At 44.4% G+C, this 20,512-nt stretch overlaps 1 protein-coding gene across 1 annotated transcript in view; it reads left to right on the forward strand.

The window, feature by feature from the left end:
* The first annotated feature begins 1,491 nt into the window (after positions 1 to 1,491).
* LOC141134600 (parathyroid hormone/parathyroid hormone-related peptide receptor-like) overlaps positions 1,492 to 20,512 on the forward strand; it is a 75,931-nt gene continuing 56,910 nt past the window's right edge. The window contains exons 1-6 of the mRNA XM_073624070.1: positions 1,492 to 1,555; positions 3,078 to 3,182; positions 3,296 to 3,420; positions 3,574 to 3,668; positions 3,814 to 3,985; positions 8,220 to 8,373. Of these exons, the coding sequence (XP_073480171.1) occupies positions 1,492 to 1,555; positions 3,078 to 3,182; positions 3,296 to 3,420; positions 3,574 to 3,668; positions 3,814 to 3,985; positions 8,220 to 8,373 (715 nt within the window). The remainder of the gene's footprint in view (positions 1,556 to 3,077; positions 3,183 to 3,295; positions 3,421 to 3,573; positions 3,669 to 3,813; positions 3,986 to 8,219; positions 8,374 to 20,512) is intronic.

A 20,512-nucleotide genomic window follows, 5' to 3' on the forward strand; every position in this document is an offset into this window, starting at 1 on the left:
TAAACATCCAGGGGAATTATCTCAGCAGTGTCTGTTTTTGGGTTTATTTGCAGTGCAGTTGCAGTGTTTTCTGCTTGGCATCCCTGGGCCAATGAAAACAAGCAATGGAGGGTTGACACAAAGACAGTAGAGGTACTTACCTTGGAGACTGGGATTGGGGGGTGTTACCTTTACTTACTGCTGTAGCCATCAGTTTGACAGCCCGCTGTCTGTTTCTGCTGGCTCCCTGATGACTTGTCGCTGTGTGATAATTACCAGCACATGCACAGTATGGTCTTTATTATGTTAACCCTCCTGGGATGCATTGATGTGCGTATCACAGCAACCTGCAGGCAGCTACATTATTCTCACAATAGTTAAAAGGGTAGAAGCTCCAGCGTTTTTGAAAAAGGGGAAGGAGCAACATTACATAAAGCAGTAAAGAAGAGTGAAGGTCTCCTTTATTGTTTATTTATTGTTAAGCAATCTTTAATGCAAATACTCTAAAACCGCAAGTTAAAACCTGTACATGTATGTATACTAGCAAATCTGTTTTAGCTTTTACATTATCCATATTTCACATTATCTACATGCCATCTTGCCTAGTTTGTTCATCAGCATTAGAGGGAGGTGATGAAGGCAGTGCTACCATGCGAGGGAAGTGATGTAATCATCCCTTCACAGGAAGTCCACACAGGAAGCAAATATTGGAGAATAATGGCATACTAATAGAGGATGTGGAAAGCTTATGGTCCTTTGTGCTGTTTGGCCAGTTTAGATGAAACCAAGTGGTCATAAATGATTGTACAAATTATATATTTTAACATCAATAAAAGCTTATTGTTTAAAAAAAAAAAAAATAATCCCTGGCCCTGCATTGGAAAAGATACGAGACCTATAGCGATTGATTTATTAAAACTGGAGAGTGAAAAATCTGATCCAGCTGTGCAAGGCAGCCAATCAGCTTCTAACTTCAGCTTGTTCAATTAAGCTTTGACAAAAATCCTGGTAGTTGATTGGTCTCTATGCAGAGCTGCACCAGATTTTGCTCTCTCCAGTTTTATTAAATCAACCTCATAGTTTTGCAAGTATGCATGCATGTAATACTTTTAAATTGCAATTTCAGAGTGTTTCATAAAAATTAGTTTTGCGTTATTAATTTATGTATTATTGCTCACTTGCGGCACCAACTTGGAGGCAGCCCTTACTAATCAGCTCTCTAAAACCACTCTCAGGGACACACCAGAGTCTATACAGTGCCTATGACTTGCATGGCATGCACATAAAGTATGTACATGGGATACTCAACTTTCATCAGCTTTGTGTTCCAAATATGTGTGTATTTTATCATTTAAACAATGGTTTCCCATTAAAAATAATTAAAGAGTAGAGAAGAGTGTCACTGTCCAAGAGACTGTCATCTCCAGTATATTAATACTTCTTTACTTGCTCTAGGTGGACAAAGATGATGTCATCACCAAGGATGAACAGATTTTCTTGCTGTCCCAAGCAATGCGCCACTGCCAGACACAGGTGTTGGCTCACAATTCCCAATGGAAACAGAACTCTTCAAATGGTTAATATTGTCTTACCAAGAAAGCAAATTCAAAGAGAAAAAATGAAGTTGCCATTGCCAACCTATCTAAACAATAGTGCTCCTTCACAACTTAACCATTAGCATAACATACTGTGAAGTTATTTGTGAACTACTATGTGCTGCACTATTATTTTGTTTGTTCAATTTTGTGTTTAGGGGGTGTTAGCAGCTCTGTATAAATTGGTTTGTTGGTTTGGGGATGTAGTAGTATGGGGATAATTATTCTTTATATATTTTGTTTTTTTATTTGTACCTATGCTTCTAAACATGCTACTTGTTTGGCTGTCATGAAGACTCATCTGCTTTAATACTTTTGGTCAATGGTGAATTGAATTGAACATCCCCTGACCTGGGACAGCTACACAGATAAGGACCTCTTTTTTCCTGATTTGAATTCTTATTTTGGATTGGATTAGTGACACACACACAGGAGGACACACAGGATGCATTACGGTCATAGGGTCACAGTAACAGCAAATCAATAAGCATTTTCAGAAGGAGGTCAACAATGGCAGCCGCCATATTTTCTTGTGGTTTGGCTGTCATCAAGACTCATTTGCTTTAACACTTTTGGTCAATGCTGAACTGAATTGAACATCCCCTAACCTGCGACAGCTACACAGATAAGGACCTCTTTTTTCCTGATCTGCATTCTTGTTTCGGATTGGATTAGTGACACACACACAGGAGGACACACAGGATGTATCACAGTCATAGGGTCATGGTAACAGCAAATCAATGAGCATTTTCAGAAGAAGGTCAACAATGGCAGTCTCCATATTTTCTTGTGGTTTACTTTAAAGAATGGCGATTGAAATATATATGCCTTTGTGTACTCATATCATTATTTAGTCAGAAGTGGAATCACCCCTATACATATGTAAAATATTTCTCAAGGAATGGCACCAACACTCAGACGCAGAACTTCAGTGTTTAGGCTTGATAATAGGTAATGCTTTGACTAGACATGGGCATTGAAGAACAGGCCTTTGTTGGCTGGGCACAAGGCTTAAAGCTGCCCCATTTAAAGGTGGTAATTGATTGGGAGTGAGCAGACATGTGGCTAGTGTTTAAAGTGGTTAGCGTGGAAATAAAATTGACAGTAAAAGTTAAAGGGTAACTGTAGCTTTAATATAGTTACCCATTAAATGACCCCCTCACCTGTCTTCACTCCATGCAAATTTTCACTGTCCAGCCAACTGGACCTCACTATAGCAATGAATGTTGCTTTTTCTGCACATGTACGGTAGAAAAAAGTCCTGCCGAGAGACCTCTGCAGCAACAGTAAGGACAGGTAACTATAAGACTTGCAGGGGTTGCTGAGGAGTCATTTAAAGGATACTTGCACTAACAGTACAGTTATCCACTAAAGAATAGGTGAAACATATGCTAACCTTATCAAGTTCTATAAAGACAGGGACTTGGTAACCAAAATTAGAACTTGGGCCAGGATGTAACTGAATTTTTACCTATACTCAATATGCATATCTTATTATTTAAGGGTGTCCTCCACAATGGGATGGAATAACCTGCTGGCCACAAGGATCTCCCAACCAGCTCGTTTCAGTTCCCTGTCCAGAACACATCTATGACTTCAACCACCAAGGTGACTATTTCATAAATAGTTGGGAGCAAAGACATGGCAACCTCAACAATATCAGGCTTTTCACACATCCAAATTTCTTGTTCTGAAATCTCTTTTTTTGGCAATGGTTTCAGGATTTGCCCATAGAAAATGTGGCTCTTCTGGTATGTGGTTTCAGGCACCGGGAGTTAATAGGACCTGGGCCAACTACAGTGATTGCCTCACATTGGTCAGTCCAGGGAGAAGGACCCAAGAGAAGGTATGAAGCAACTGTTAAAAACTGGCAAAATAATAAATAAAAGCCAATTAGAAGCTAGATGTACTTTTAAAATTTAGCTTACAAAATTGACACTGACCAAGACATGCATGGGTGAGTCAGAAGACATTATAAGTAAATTGCATCTTTCTACAGGAAGTGTTTGAACGTCTTTGGCTAATATACACTATTGGATATTCAGTCTCTCTGGCTACGCTTCTGATTGCCCTCTGTATACTCTGCTACTTCAAGTAAGACCTTAGCTTATAAAACCATTAGTCTTTCTTGTAGCCATGTATATATCTCATTAAAAAATAACTTTTTGTGTTATAGCCATCTTTCATTAACATCTGTTTGTGAATTGTTTGTATTGTACTTATTTCTAATTGTCTGTAGGCGCTTGCATTGTACTCGGAATTACATCCACATCCACCTCTTCACTTCATTCATCTGCCGGGCAGGGAGCATATTCCTAAAAGACGCAGTGCTCTATTCCAGGGAGAATGAGGGGGTAATAGACGATGAAATGGGAGAGATTGCACTGGCTAAGGCATCAGAGCTGCAGTGGGTAAGTCAGCATGCTAAGTGGTTGTTGTAAGTACCGAAAAGAAAATCTGTCTATGATCAGGTCCACCAACATGACCTAGTATACAGGGTACAGAATACTTGACTCCTAAACCTTTCTATACCGTTCTAATTTAAATCACCTGACACTCTTTTTCAAGAGCTCCTTAAAGCAGGACTAAACCCTCCTATCCTTTACAGCCAAGGAAGCTGCCATCTTAGCTCTCTTTTATCTACAGTCGCCATGGTGCTGCACACTTGATCAGTTATGACATCAGCCATTTGATGGTTTGACTTCTTGTTACCACAGTGCATAGGTGTGAAGCCAGCCTTTAACCTTTTGCTGTAAGGCTTAAGTTGGCAGCAGTGGGGTATTTACTTTTATACTTGCGAGTTAACTGTTGGCTTTCAGGTGAAAGTGATTTAAACACTGATCAGCTTTATTCAGATCCATATAGTAGGTAACAATAAAGTTAAGTAAAAAAAGAAAATGTTTAAAAAAATGTAAGTGACAAAAATAAGAATTGAAATAAAAACTTTGCGCTCAGTGTAAATTATGCACGGGAAATCACTACATGAAATCTGTGCAAATAATCATAAAGCATGTGTACAATAAAGTGTAAAAATAATTGTAAAAATTACAAATGTAAAGTATAATAAAATATTCATTAGAGTGTTGCACTTCAATCAAATCACAAGTACAAATTGCAAAACAAGTCCATCAAAGTACTGTACACCAATGAATTCCAAAGCAATTCCAGGATGGCAGCGATTTATCCCCCACAGTGCCCACACCACCAGGTACACACACTCCTTTCTTTTTAAACTTTAAGCTTTTATTGATTTTGGTATTGATAAATTCCTACAGTTATAGCATATGATATTTCCATATCACATTTTATTAATGTCTGGTATGGTATTAAACATACAATAAGGAACAAGGAACAAGAAAGGAAAAGAAATACATACAAGGTAGTTTCTAAATTCTTGTTAGTTAATTTCCGCCCACCCCTAATGGGACCTGACTGTAGGCAGAGATTAACCCCCAAGATCTTATATTCTATTGGGAGGAAGGAAGAAGAAAATTAATTTAGGTTGTGCTTGCAGCATAATAACAAAATACTGTCGTTACCATCCGGTTTCATATTTATATTTCACAGTTTTTTAAATATTTAGAGGCTCTTGGATTATTCAGCCATTCTTGCTGGATTATTTAGCCATTCTTGCCACACACACTCCTTTCTGAAGCAATTAACTTCTAAATCATAGATATTAATAGCCCTTTGGATGCTAAAAATCCAGGGTGCTTCAGCTTGCCAAGTCAGTGTCACTCATGGGACCCACAGAAAGCAGAGGAAATCACAAAAGGGGCCACACAGTGCAGTAATCAAACCGATATATTTATTAGTTTAAAATTATACTCACAAAGAAAGAAATATAAGAAACAGCATGTAACGGTAAGTAAAAAATGCCACCCAATGCATTTTGTCGCAACCAATTTTGTCAGGGGACTGGGAATCAGCCAGTGGCATCCACATGTACACAACCTAAAGGATATGGCCAGATTGAATGTAAAGCGGCTCTCCTCCCTCATTCTTCAACAATTATATAAAAAATATTTTATTGTTGTTGGGATGGGCAAAAAAAGCAAATACTCTAAAAACAATCTCATGACCAAAAATATACTTTTTAAAAAATACTTTAAAACAAAAATAGTCAGCTACCACCACCAGCTCCATCTAGTGGTCATAAACCTAACTACAATAAAATGCCCGTATCCCAGCACAATAACGAATACTCAAAAAATAAATCAATAAAAAGTAAAAAATTATATATTTAAATTAAAAATATATAATTATCAGGAGGAGTCCCCTGTAAATCTCTCTGATACAGACAATAATTAAAGCAAATATTTTATAAAATTATATAAAAATTATTAATTAACTATTATTTACAGTATAAAACATTTAACATCCCACTCTACATTTAATCTGAATGGGGTAAATACATTCATGTCATATATTCAAGGAAGAAGGGTCTTTCCCATGGTGGGAAACAAAATATCTTGAAAGCCTATGCCCTTTAAAGGATAAGTTCACCTTTTTAAAAAGGTAAAAAAATGTGCATTTATTATTTTTTTATTTGGGAGCCTGGAAAGCATTGCACCCATGATCAGCAGATTGTCGGTGCTATGCAGGGCACTTGCAGGCTCTGTGTGTAAGCTGTTTTACCGTACATCCTATGGCCAAGCAGTTACACATTAACAGGAAGCATCAATGAACTATCACAGTGCTCTACAGCACCAAGGTAGTTCATTGAGAACTACAAGCCAAAAGCTGTAAAGGCTGCCGAATCTTGTAATTTTCAATTCACAGTACACTGTGAATGAGTGACATATTCTGACAGAGAGCGGGAGGAGAAGATCTCCCCACCGCCCGTGACATCAGGGAGCCGGGGGGGGGGGGGGGGGGGGGGTGCGGGGGCTGGATTTTGTAGCATGTTACATGTTACACCCTGAGAATGAGTATAACATGTCACATGTTACAAAAGGTGAAATTATACTTTAAAACCTTTCTTAATGTTGGTGATGTATTCACCAATCCTTACCTTGAGGGCCAGTGTGGTCCTACCATTATATTGTAGGCCACAAAAATAAAAACCCATATTTTTTTTAAAGCCCCCGGCACACACATACATGCATAAATGCAAGCACTGGATGCAGTTATAAACAAAAACAACAGTTCTGCTACATGTGTTACATATTGCTGTGCATGCCAGAGTGAGAGCAATAATTCTAGGGCCATCACTCATGGTTAACTCTAAACTGATGGAATAGGAAGATCTATTGATGTATTGGTCTAATATTATGATACACAGATCTGCAAGGAAAGCTAAAAATTTCCTTAAAGAGGAGGGCCAGTAAAAAAAAAAAAAAAATAATTAAAAGTCAGCAGCTACAAATACTGCAGCTGCTGACTTTTAATTGGACACTTACCTGTCCCAGGGTCCAGTGATGCGGGGGATCGAAGCCCCGCTCGTCTCCCCCTCCGTTCAGCGGCGCCGGCATTGCAACTGTGGGCGCCGGGCTGTGGCTTCACAGCCTGGCACCCACTGCGCATGCGCGAGCGGCGCCGCGCGCCGTGATTGGCCGCTCAGTCACCTGGGACCTGTAATGGGTCCCAGATGATTGACAGGAGGGAGGGAGCAGAGCTGAGCTCTTCCTGTGCCGAGACAGAAGTGATGTCACCAGCCCAGGCACTGAAAGAGGCAGACTACGAGGGACCCCCTAGCAACAGGCATTTAGAGGTGAGTAAAAAAAAAATATCCAAATTTTTTTTGTATTTTTTTTTAGGATTTTTCATGAAGTTTTTTTTTTTGGGTGGAACCCCACTTTAAGGCTGGGTTCACACTGTCTTCAGATGTGGCTCACAACAGGGGTCCGGGTGCATCCCTGTTCTCTGTTTCAGGCCGAAATTTTTGCCTAAATTCGGACCTGAAACTGAGCCAAAGACACAAAGGACCTCTGTGCAATCCACTCCGTGGCCACCACGGAGCTGTGTGAACCGGCTCCATTGAGAGCCAGTCACAGTCTCCTGTCATGTGAATTGTATGCGGACAACCACATGCAATTTGCATCCGTGTGAACCCAGCCTTAAAAAAAACCTGTCATGGGACATGGAATCTGTTGTTGCTGACATCTTCTTCTGAAAACACTAAATGCCAGACTACTATTCTGATCCATTGGCTTTAATACTTTGAGTCCCTGACTTAGGACAAGTATGCAGATAAGGGCTTTGTTTATTTGGACTTTGCCTATGTAAATACTTGCTCCAGGTTAGTGATTCCAAAAGTACTCAACCCTAATCTAAGAGAAGGTCAGCAATGGCATCCCTAGTGTTCCTTTTATGACAGGTATACTTCAATTAAAAGAAAATAAATGATTGGTAATAATCTTTGAGGTTACTTGGCACCCAGGAAAGTAAGAAATTGACATGAGGTGCAGGTGGGGTAGTATGGATTGGTATGAAGGCAGGGGCTTAGATGTTTTTTTGAGAAAAATGTATACCATGATACTGAGCTATAACATGTGAAGGAAAGGAACTTTTGGGATGCTTGTAGCAAGCATTCAAGTGTTGTTATTTCTTTTGAGTTAACAACAGAAAAAAAAGGTTGTTGAATCCATACACATTTTCTTTTCTCATGTTGGAAGAAATTAGCCTGTTTGTCTTCTGTCATAGGCTGGCTGCAAGGTGACGGTCACCCTCTTCCTCTATTTCTTGGCCACTAACCACTATTGGATCCTAGTGGAAGGTCTCTATCTGCACAGCCTCATCTTCATGGCATACCTGTCCGACCGCAGCTACTTCTGGGCGCTCACCATCATTGGCTGGGGTGAGATCAGGGGTAAAGTTTCAAGGGAATATACCATATAAGAGAGCAATGTGTCTGGTAATTTTTAATGTGGTAGATATTTTTAAAGAGTGACATTTTTAACTTTTTTCTGCATGTTTGTGATACCACAGAGGCCACATGAGAAACTGGGACATTTTATTCTGCATGTTTGTGATGCCACAGTGGCCACATGAGAAACTGGGTCTATTGTTGAGAGCCAAACCAAAGTTTAGTAAATAGTAACAAATGTTTTTTTATAAAACAAGCAGCCTTAAGTGAACAACACTGGACTTGGAACGTCCATAAATAGGTAAACATAAAAAAAAAAAAGAAAAAACAAACAAAAGGAAAAAAAAGGGGAAATGACGAAGAAACAAAAGGAGGAGAAAAAAAAGAACGAAAAAGGCAAAGAAAAAAAGAAAAGGAAAGGAAAAAGATAATAAAGCACAAAAGGCAAAAACAGGCAAAAAAAAATATATTGGGGAAAAAAAGGGGGGGAGGGGAGATAATAATAATAAGAGAAAAAAATAATAAGAGAGAAGTAAAAATAAAAGACGGTGGAGACAAAAGAAAAGGGAGAAAAAGGGGGAAAGAAAGAAAAAGGGGGAATGAAAAGAAAAAGAAAAGAAAGAGGAAAAAATAAAAAATAAAAAAATTTAAAAAAATGAAACAAAAGGAGTTGGAAATAAAATAAAAAATACAAATAAATACAAATAATAATAAAAATAATAATAACAATCGTAAAGATGAAAATGAAAAAAATAATTAAATAAATATAAAAATAAAAATACATATAAAAAAATAAATAAATAAATAAAAACAGGAACACAAGTAGCAGATACAAAAAATAAATAAAAACAGATATGAGGACAAAAGAGGAGAAACCTAATGCACTCTATGCTCATAACAATGGGGTAGGCTTGAAGGTTGTAAAAAATACCAAAATAGTTTCATGTGCGAGCCATTGATAAACACATTGTCAAATTAAGTCCTTAAAATCTATTGGAGAAACCAAGGTAATCTTAACCTATCGGCTAGTTTAAGCGAATATCTCAGGTGAGCATAGGGTGTGAAACAGAAAGGAAAAGAGTACGAGCAAGAAGAGAATAAGAGATATGTTACATGGTATGTGTTATACCCGATCGAGCACTGCCCAGACTAGGGGCAATATGAATTGTACAGGTGTCACATCATTGTTTTTATCTCAGGGACAAATATGCCAAAGAAGAAAAATTGATAAAATGAAGAAGAGATTATTATCTGTCATCAATGAATGTGAGAGATAGACTGGTGTTGAGACCACCAGGCTGTATTGTGCCTAGTGTATGTATCCAATATGCCTCTCGACGGAGGAGTAATTGGTCACGATCACCTCCCTTATTGGGTTGTTTGACGTGTTCAATCACCATCCCACGTCAACGTCCCACGATTGAACATGTCAAACAACCCAATAGGGGAGGTGATCGTGACCGATTACTCCTCCGCAGTAATGGTAATCACTGCAGCACCCACCATTCTAAGAGCCATTTGCAGCAACGTGTGTGATAGGAATATTGACATGATCATTCGGGCAGTCGTGCACTGCCTGAGGGCCCAGGGCCTATAGGGGCCTGGTCATGGAAAGTCCAGGTTTGGTGGAGGCAGGTGAGGGGAGTGGGGCAGCGAAGGTCTTGAATTCACGCGGGTGTGTAGCCTCATGGATGGAACCACGGGGAAGGTGAGCAGCATGGGCGGCTCAGAGGATAGGCTAAACGAGGGCCCAGAAGACAAGGAAGTGCGGGAGGTGCAGGTAGCCAGGGACTACTATTCGGGACAGTTTGGCTATCACACCAAATGGATCCACTGGAAGGAGCACAGCACCCCCATCGTCACCAGAATGAGAACAGGCCCTGTCTGCTGGTGGCTAGGCTATCCTGAATGTCCTACTGCTGCCATGGAAGTTACCAGGCATCACACGCACCTACCCGCAGACAGGAACTGGGACGGGGCACAGGAGGGACAGCAGGTAGGGACAGGGCTCTCCCTTCTCTCTCACCCCCCATTCTTTCCCCCCCTCTTTCTCTCACCCCTGTCTCTCTCACCTCCTCTCCCACCCCCCTCTCCCTCAACCCTCTCTCTCTCACCCCCTCTCTCTTTCTCGCCCCCTCTAATCACCTCTCTCTCCCCTCTTTCTCCCACCCACCCCCCTCTCCCTCACTTACCCCCTCTCTATTTCTCGGCCCCTCTAACCCCCACTTCCTCTTACTCATCCACCCCTCTCACCCCTTCTCTCTCCCCCTCTTTCTCCACCCCTCCCTCTCTCTCCCCCTATCTTTCTCACCCCTCTCGTTCACCCCCCTCTCTCTCTCACCCCCTCTTTCTATCAGCCCTCTCTCACCCCCTCCCACTCCCCTCTTTTACTCTCATCTCCTCTCTCTCATCCCACTCATTCACCCCCTTTCTCTCTATCTCACCACCCATCTCTCTCACCTCTTCTCCCATCCCCTTTCTCTCTGTAACCCCCCCTCATCCCCCTCTCCCTCACCCCTCCCACTCACCCCTCTCTTTCTACCCCCCTCTCTCCTCTCTCTTTCACCCCCTATATCTCACCCCCTCTTACCCTCTCTCTCACCCCCTCTCTCTCCTCCCTTTCTCTCACCCACCCCTCTCTCTTTCACCCACCTTTCTCTCTTTCATCCACCCCTCTCTCACCCCCTCACCCCCTCTCTAATCTCACCCCCTCTCACTCACACCCTCCTTCTTTCTCCTCTCTCCCCCCTCTCTCCCCCTCTCTCACCCCCTCTCCCCCCCTCTTTAACCCCCCCTCACCCCCCCTCACCCCCTCTCTCATCCCCTCTCACCCTTTCTCTCCCTCCCATCTCTCTCTCTCAACCCCTCTCTTTCTCTCACTCCCTCTCTCTTTTTCTAACCCCCTGTCTCTCTCTCACTCCCCCTCTTACCCCCGTCTCACCCTCTCTCTCTCACCCTCTCTCTCCCTCACCTCCTCTTTCTCACACCCCCTCCCCTCCCTCTCTTTCACCCCCTCTCTCTCCCCTCCTCTCTCTTACCCCTCTCTTTCTCACACTCACCCCCTCTCTCGCTATCTACCCCCTCTCTCATCCCCCTTCCTCCTTCTCTCTCTCTCACCCCTTCTCTCTATCACCCCCTCTCTCTCTATCACCCCCTCTCTCTCTCTCACCTCCTCTCCCAACCCCTCCCTCACCTCCCTTCTGTCATGGACGCACTGCGCATAGCTCTGCAATAGGTCACAGGCGCACAGGTTCACAGAGACGAAATCCGGCTAACAGGCGTCGAGCGGTGAACAGACGTGTGCATGCGTGTGCGCAGATCGCAGAGATCGTGCACACGCACACAGTGATGCTGCCCCTTTAAAAGGCCAGTGGCCTTTTAAAGGGGCTCCTCTTGCATTGATCCTTTGCTGTTTGATCTGCAGCTTACCCTGTGACCTGATCCTGAAACCCGCATCTGATCTAGAACTTACCCGGCTTCCTGACCTCGCTGCTGTCTCCAGTCCTTACCTTTTGCTTTCCTTGACCCTGCTTTGTTTACCTGTCTGCCTGATTTTCTGTTACCAACCCTGCCTGAAATTTGACCATTCGCTGCCTGTCGCTTCTGCCTGATTGATCCGCTGTGTATTACCTGGCTAATCTGACCTTGCTCCTGCCTGTTGGCTTGCATCCGTGTGCATCTGCTGCCCCTCTGCGCACCTGCATCCGCTTACCTGCATCCGCAGCACTCAAGTCTGTTCCTATCTCTGTCAGCTGACATCATCTCCAGCCAATTGAACCCTGCAGGCACTCATACCTCACTGTGCTCCGACGGTCACTGTCCCAACTTCAGTGATCCTGGAACCAGGGCTGTACGAGAGGTCTCCTTCTGCACGTCAGGCTCACCTCCAAGGTACGTGTCACCCTTCTCTCTCACCCCCCTCTCTAGCTCACCCCCTCTCTCTCTCACCCCCACCTCCCTCTCTCTCACCCTCTCTCTCTCTCACTCCCCCCTCTCTTTCCCCCCATCTCAAATTCTAAAAAGCTTTATTGGCTGGACCAAATCCATTTTAGCATTGCCAAAGCAGTTATGTTTGTATGGGAAGTGGGGTTGGTAATGGGTAATATAAAGGGGAAGGGGGGTGAGTCCATAAAAAGGATTTTTAAGTCCACAGTTTCTCATGTCCCTCTCAGTCTGTGACACGCTGTCACACATTGTGCAGCTAATTTCACTATTAGCTCCTCTTCTCCCAGCAGAATATGAAGTTTTCCCTTCTCTTCTTTAGAACTGAAGTCCGGGATGAGAGCCCAGAGTCTCTGGAAGTGAGTGTCCCACACTGATGAGTACTTAGGGCACTGTACCAGGAAGTGGTCCTCAACCTCCAGGACTCCCTGGTCACATTGCTGGCACAGTCTACTCTCCCTGGGCATGTAGGTCTGTCTGTGCCATCCTAATTCAATTTCCAGGCTGTGGGCACTCTGTCTGTACAGGCTCAGTGTCTGTCTGTCTTTGGAGTATTGTAGCACCTTCAGATACAGGGCCAGGTTGTAGTCTCTCTGCAGTAACAGTTAAACAGTTAGTGTGTTATTTAATTTCTCCATTCTCCAACATATTTTTCTTTGGAATCATTTATTATGTTTTTTATTTGAGATTTTGTCAGGTTGGGAGTGACAAGGTGCTGATGAGTTGTTGTAGGCAGCACAGCTTGGGCTGGTCCTTATTGGTCAATAGGGCTTTATGGTGGTATGAGTTGGGACTGCTGTTTTGTACGTGGTCCCAGTATGACAGCGCCCTCTTCTGTACTGCAAGAAGTAAGGGAAATCTGCCCAGCTCAGACCAGAAAGCACTGTTGGAGGAGGTGCTTGCAGAATTCCACATGGAATATTTCTGTCAGGCTGGAGTCCCATTTGGATTGGTCTGGGAAGGTGACAGGACCCCAAACTTCACTGCCATAAGGAAGGATTGGGGTGGTGACGCTATCAAATATTCTAAGCCAGATTGTCACTGGTAGTTTTAGGTGGTACAGTTATCTCCTAATGGCATAGAAGGTTCTGCATGCCTTGAAACTTCCTGATTGGTTCATTTCTAGGGCGAACCCTAGAAATGTTAGTTTCTTCAGGAGTGCAGTTGTTTAAAGCAGAACTCTGGCCAAAATTTTTTTTCCATGTCCTTGTTGCTGATCTCCTACCTTCACCAAATTTGCCATCCATGTTCTTCTGAGCTCTGTAGTTCCTCTGTAATAGGCTGCTGAACTTGCTAAAAAGCCGTTATTGCCTGCTGACTTCCTGTTTGTAAGATTGCTGGCTTCTATCCCTCTCCTCAGCTCAGCCAGCGGTCTGACACGCCCAGTTGTAGTCCTGGGCGTGTCACAGGGTGAGAGAAAGAGAGGGTGAGAGAAAAGGGGGGGTGGAAATACGAGGAAGCCACTCCCTGATCTCCTGCCCCCCGCCGTTATTGGCACAGTGCGCTGTCAATCATAATAATGGCAGGGGGCGGGAGATCAGCGAGCGGCGTTCTTGTATACTATACCTGACACCGCGGGAGATCCCCGCTGTGTATATACAAGTAATTACTGATGATAACCCCGCTCTGCATTGGTGGTCCCTGACATGGAGGTGACATGGTGGTCCCTGACATGGAGGTGACATGGTGGTCCCTGACATAGAGGTGACATGGTGGTCCCTGACATGGAGGTGACATGGTGGTCCCTGACAAGCGACACTGGTGGTCTCTGGCATGGTGGTCCCTGACAAGCGGCACTGGTGGTCCCTGACATGGTGGTCCCTGACATTCGCCACTGGTGGTCCCTGACATGGTGGTCCCTGACATATGGCACTGGTGGTCCCTGACATGGTGGTCCCTGACATTCGTCACTGGTTGTCCCTGACATTCGGCACTGATGGTCCCTGACATGGTGGTCCCTGACATGCTGCACTGGTGGTCCCTGACAAGCGGCACTGGTGGTCCCTGACATGGTGGTCCCTGACATTCGCCACTGGTGGTCCCTGACATGGTGGTCCCTGACATATGGCACTGGTGGTCCCTGACATGGTGGTCCCTGACATTCGTCACTGGTTGTCCCTGACATTCGGCACTGATGGTCCCTGACATGGTGGTCCCTGACATGCTGCACTGGTGGTCCCGGACATGCGGCACAGGTGGTCCCTGACATTTGGCACTGGTGGTCCCTGACAAGCGGCACTGGTAGTCCCTGACATGGTGGTCCCTGACATTCGGCACTGGTGGTCCCTGACATGGTGGTCCTTGACAAGCGGCACTGATGGTACCTGATATGGTGGTCCCTGACATGTTGGTCCCTGACAAGCGGCACTGGTGGTCCCTGATAATAGGCACTGGTTGTCCTTGACATGGTGGTCTCCGACAAGTGGCACTGGTGGTCCCTGACATTTGGCACTGGTGGTCCCTGACATGGTGGTCCCTGACAAGCAGCACTGGTGGTCTCTGACATTCAACACTGGTGGTCCCTGAGATGGTGGTCCCTGACAATAGGCACTGGTGGTCCCTGACAAGCGGTACTGGTGGTCCCTGACATAGTGGTCCCTGACAAGTGGCACTGGTGGTCCCTGACAAGGTGGTCCCTGACATTCGGCACTGGTGGTCCCTGACATGGTGGTCCCTGACAAGCAGCACTGCTGGTTCCTGACATGGTGGTCCCTGACAAGCGGCACTAGTGGTCCCTGACATGGTGGTCCCTGACAATAGGCACTGGTGGTCCCTGACATGGTGGTCCCTGACAAGCGGCACTGGTGGTCCTTGATATGGTGGTCCCTGACAAGCAGCACTGGTGGTCCCTGACATGGTGGTCCCTGACAAGCGGCACTGGTGGTCCTTGACATGGTGGTCCCTGACAAGCGGCACTGGTGGTCCCTGACATGGTGGTTCCTGACATTCGGCACTGGTGGTCCCTGACATTTGGCACTGGTGGACACTGATAAGCTGCACTGGTTTGCATTCATATTAAATGCATTCAATGTATTAATTAAATTTTTTAAATAAACGCATTAAATTAAAATTATATTAATATGCATTTATATTAAAATGCTTTGCATTTATAAGGCTGTAACCTATCATAGCGTGTGTTATGTATGGCTTGCTGACTGCAGAATGAGGGATGTGATTTATGTTGAAGTGGGTGAGTTCACATTTACATCTACAAGCCTAGTGTATCTCTCACATTCACTCCAATCCCAAGGATTCATGGGAAATGTAGTCTGATTACAGTTAGAGAGGGAGAAGAGGATATGATGCAATCACTCTTCTAAGAGATCCTCCCTGCCAGAAAAGATGATGCATTTTTTAAATCAGAAAACTGACTTCCTGAAAATTCAATCAGTCATATCTCTTAAACGGTAAGAAATTTCACAAATGTGATAACTGTTTAATGCTGTGTGTGTGTGTGTGTGTGTGTGTACTAATGTTTTTTTTTTTAATCTCAGAGTTCTGCTTTATTGTAAAGGAAGGGCTCTTTGTTTGTATTGTATTTTTCCCTCGGAAGACAATGATTTGTATTTTGCTTGAGTTGATACGTAGTGCGCATGTGGCACTGTATTTCTCCAGTACTTCCAGGCTGTCTTGTAGGCCTTTTTCTGTTGGTGACAGAAGTAGGAGGTCATCCGCATACAGCAGGCACTTCACCTCGGTGTCATGTAGAGTCAGTCCAGGTGCTGGGGAGGATTCTAGAGCTGCAGCCAGTTCATTGATGTAGATGTTGAGGAGGGTTGGACTTAGGCTGCAGCCCTGTCTAACTACACAAGCCCGTTGAAAGTGTTTTGTTCTTTTCCCATTCACCTTTACGCTGCAGCTGTTCTCTGTATATGAGCTCTTGATGACATCATATGATTTCCCTCCCATGGGATATCAGTCAGCAGAATTTGAACACAATAAAAACACACCAATACCTTTGATTGGAAAAATATTTGGCCGCGGCCTTTATTATTGGCTTTAATAAATAAATATTAAGAGTTAAACTTTAGAACACGTAAAACAGCTCAGCCATTATGGCTCAAGCTGTATAATCAAATAAAGGGTAATCTCCCCACTTTTAACATATAACTTTAACACCTTTAAATCACTTGTTTAACTTTGTCTAACATAAACTGTCCCCCTTGAAAGGTGACACTAGCCACATAATAAAGTTAAATGCCGCAACTTAGGGAGGGTGGGAGGGAACACTACAGCTACCACCTGTCACACACCCCATAACCGCAGCCTTTTCGTTGCATGTGCTGAGACCAGCATTGAGAATGTCCAAACATAAATCCATCAAATGGACTCCATCCCTTCTTTACAAAAGTGGAATCCCACCCTCTAATTCTGTGTGCCTATAAAAAAAATCCCCCAAGAGAACTTAAAAACATCTGTTTACCCTTTTTCTCACTTTCTATAAGGGGCATAAGAATTCAGAATTTAACCACTTCAACCTAGGGATCATTTCTGAAAAGATCACAATTGTCCCTGGGGATGAAAAATGGAACCTTAACAAATCGTCCCTGATTGTGAAAATTAGATCAAGGGTTTTAACCTTCCCCAAATCGTTACCTGCTAAATGCAAGATTAAAATATCAGGTGCTGGCCACTTTAAATATAAAATACCTAACTCACTAAATAACTCTGACCAAACCATTCCGCGCTTCCCATGCCACATCACTTTGAAATCTGTTCGGTCTAAACCCAAGTTCTTAGAATATACTCTCTCGTCCGCTCTCTTGCTGGCCTAATGCACAAATGAATGTCCCATAATCCAGACTATTTTCTGGGGGCCTGAAATTATTCAAATGAAAGAGTTAGGACGAACATATAATATGAAACTTTCCTGGTGCCTCCATGGCAGCATACCAATGGTTGGTTGCTCCGCCCCCTACTAACCCACAGGACCACTTTAACTCTATAAATAGAGTTGCTCCACTCAGTCAGTATTCATTTCTCTGTCCTCATCCCAGCAGGATCATTATCAGCCTTACCTCACCACTTTATGGTGTGACCGTTGCAGGTTCATGCTCTCCTGCAGTATGGAGTCCCATTGCTTGGGCTGCTAAATGCGCCAGATAAGTATGGGAGGCCGTTTTTTTCTGTGGATCTTTTTTTGAGCCCATATTGGAAGATTAACAGGAGCCTATCCCTCTCCTCTATGCTCTTCCCTGATGGCATGCCTCATATCTTTGTGTGAGCAGGCTGTTACCTGACTTTCAGTGTTCCTCCATGGATAATGTTCCCCCCTCCTCCTGTAGCAGTGTGCGGCGCTTCGTGCGTGCCAATCTGCCCTGTTTTACCTGGCAGGGGGCGGAGTCACGGCGTGATGTCATGTGACGATACGGCGCATGCGCAGTAACGGACTGAAGCCGTCGGCGGCCATCTTGGTACTCCCAAAGCGCTCTCAGCATAAGTGGAGAGCCTTGGATCATTACATAGCCAGCTATCAAGGAGAAGACATCTCCCTAAGTGTCTTCCCTATTGTGCTAAGACAATGGAGCCTGGCCAAGGTATTTAGGGGCATTACTGGCTTGAATATGTGTACATGTGTTTGTTTGCATGTATATGTGTATATGTATGTGTGTGTATATATATATATATATATATATATATATATATATATATATATATAGTTATATAGTTATATAGTTGAAAAAAAAAAATCTATCCTTTTTCTCCAGATAGGAGATCAAAGGGTCATAGGAGCTCAGGGCACTCTCGTTCATCCTCAGCTCATGCCTCCCGCAGTGGCCAGAGGTCACCCCGACATACCCCTAGCAGACACGAATCCCACAGACCGGTGTATCCAAGAGAGAAGACCTGTTGGGTATGTGGAACACAAGCGCTGCCGGAAAAATTGGTATGCGAGAAGTGTCTACTAGAGGCTACAAGGGACAAGGAGAAAGACAAGCAGCAGTCTCTGGAATCAATTAAGAGCCTGATCAAGGATTCAATCAGAGAGTTGGCCCTCTCCCAAGACCAAGTTAACCCATCCTCGGCCGAAGCAGCAATAAATGCGCCCACTCCTCATTCGGACACAGAGGTGAATTCTGAAGAGGAGGCGGAAGGGGTGGATGACAATATCTCAGCTTTTGACTTCACTCGAGTTGAGCCTTTCATCACCGCGGTCAAGGATGCAATCCAGTGAGAGGAAGATCCGGAGCCCCCTTCTAAAACAAAGAAATATTTACCACATCTGAAAAAGAAGTTATCAACCTTTCCCTTGATGGAAGAAATCAAGGAGGTGGTAACAGACGAATGGCAGAAGGTGGACAGAAGACCTATTGCGTATAATCGTTTTCTTAAGTTATATCCGCTAGCAGAAGCAGACGCGCAGCTTTTTGATACTGTACCAACCGTGGACGCCTCAGTTATGAGGTTGGCTAGAAATTCGACTTTACCACTGGAAGACGCAGTCTCCTTTAAAGATGTCCTTGACCGAAGGATTGACTCAGACCTGAAAAAGACTTATCAGGCGACTGGAGGAGCATGCAAACCGGCGGTAGCTCTGGCCTCGATCTCAAGGGCCACCAGAGTATGGTCGGACAACGTGGAAACGGCCCTCAGACAAGGGGTGGGCTCAGAAGAAATCATTAAGGCACTGGATGAATTAAAGTTGGCCTCAGATTTCATAGCAGAAGCAGCTATTGATGTCTTAAAATGTTCTTCCAGGGCCATGCTGTATTCCATCATGGTCAGAAGAGCGTTGTGGCTAAAACCATGGTCGGCCGACCCAATGTCTAAACAATCATGGTGTCGTATTCCATACGATGGAAAAGCCCTATTCGGCGAAAAGATGGATACGGCAATTATCAGAGTCACGGGGGGGGGGAAAGTGGTTTAATTCCCCAGGACAGAGGCAGGAGGAAGAAATTCACTAGTCGCCCAGCGGGCCAGCTAAGAGGGAAGGATTCCAGATCCTACCGCCCAGGTGGGAGCCCGTCTAAAGGTGTTTGCCCAGGTTTGGGTGGAAGATTGTGTAGACCAGTTGGCAGTGTCCACGGTCTGTCAAGGCCATTTCTGGAGATTCAAAAGGCAGCCCCCCCTCTATTCCTTTCAGCCCACCAAGATCCCAACCTCCAGAGAAAAGAAGGAGCCCCTTCTTCAATATGTCAAAATGCTTGTTCTCCAGCAGGCAGTGGTACCAGTTCCAGACTCGGACAAACGCTTAGGCTTTTATTCCCCGGTCTTCTTGGTCCCCAACAAATCGGGGGGTCGGAGGCCGGTGCTAGACCTTAAGAGACTGAACAGGCATATCCGTGTGGAACATTCTAAGATGGAGTCCTTAAACACAGTCATTCTATCTGTTCAGCCAGGAGATTGGATGGCGTCCATAGACCTTCAGGATGCGTATCTTCATATACCTATCCACCCTCAGTTTCAGCCTTTTCTCCGGTTCAGAATAAGCGACTTACATCTTCAATTCCAATGCCTTCCCTTCGGGATTTCAACAGCGCCCAGAACCTTCACCAAAGTGCTAGTAGCGATCTTGGCTCCTCTTCGAGAGAAGGGGATTCTAGTACTACACTATTTGGACGATATTCTAGTTGTATCCCAGCACAGACAGACCTTGGTGATACATGTACGATTGGTCCTAGACACACTGATAAAGTTTGGTAGGCTAATCAACTACGCCAAAAGTCAACTTACACAGGAGATAACTTACCTAGGAGCATTCTTCAACACTCCAGGAAGAGCAGTCTCACTCCCATCAGAAAAGAGCCCTTCATTGATAGGGAAGGTGAAAAGGGCACTAGCGAGCCATTCCATGTCAGCGTCAGACTGTCTGAGCCTGCTCGGTTCCCTCTCTTCATGCATACCCATGGTAAAATGGGCCAGATGGCAACTACGGACTTTCCAGGTGGGCTTTTTATCACAGTGGAAGAAAAATCACCTAGATCAGAGGATATCAATTATGCCTACAATGAAATCCAGCCTTTGGTGGTGGACAAGGCCATCCAACCTTCTGCTTCACTGTCCCCATCCCATGGACTGTTCTGACAACAGACGCGAGTCAGTTAGGATGGGGGGCACATTACCAAGACCAGTTGATACAGGGCAGATGGCAATTCAATGCAACAGAGGTAGTTCAAACACCTTGGAGCTAAGGGCGGCTTGGTTGGCAATCTTGTCTCTGGCCACCTTCCTCAGGGAAAAATCC

Source organism: Aquarana catesbeiana, linkage group LG03 (assembly GCF_042186555.1).
Source record: "Aquarana catesbeiana isolate 2022-GZ linkage group LG03, ASM4218655v1, whole genome shotgun sequence".
Classification (NCBI taxonomy): Eukaryota; Metazoa; Chordata; class Amphibia; order Anura; family Ranidae; genus Aquarana; species Aquarana catesbeiana.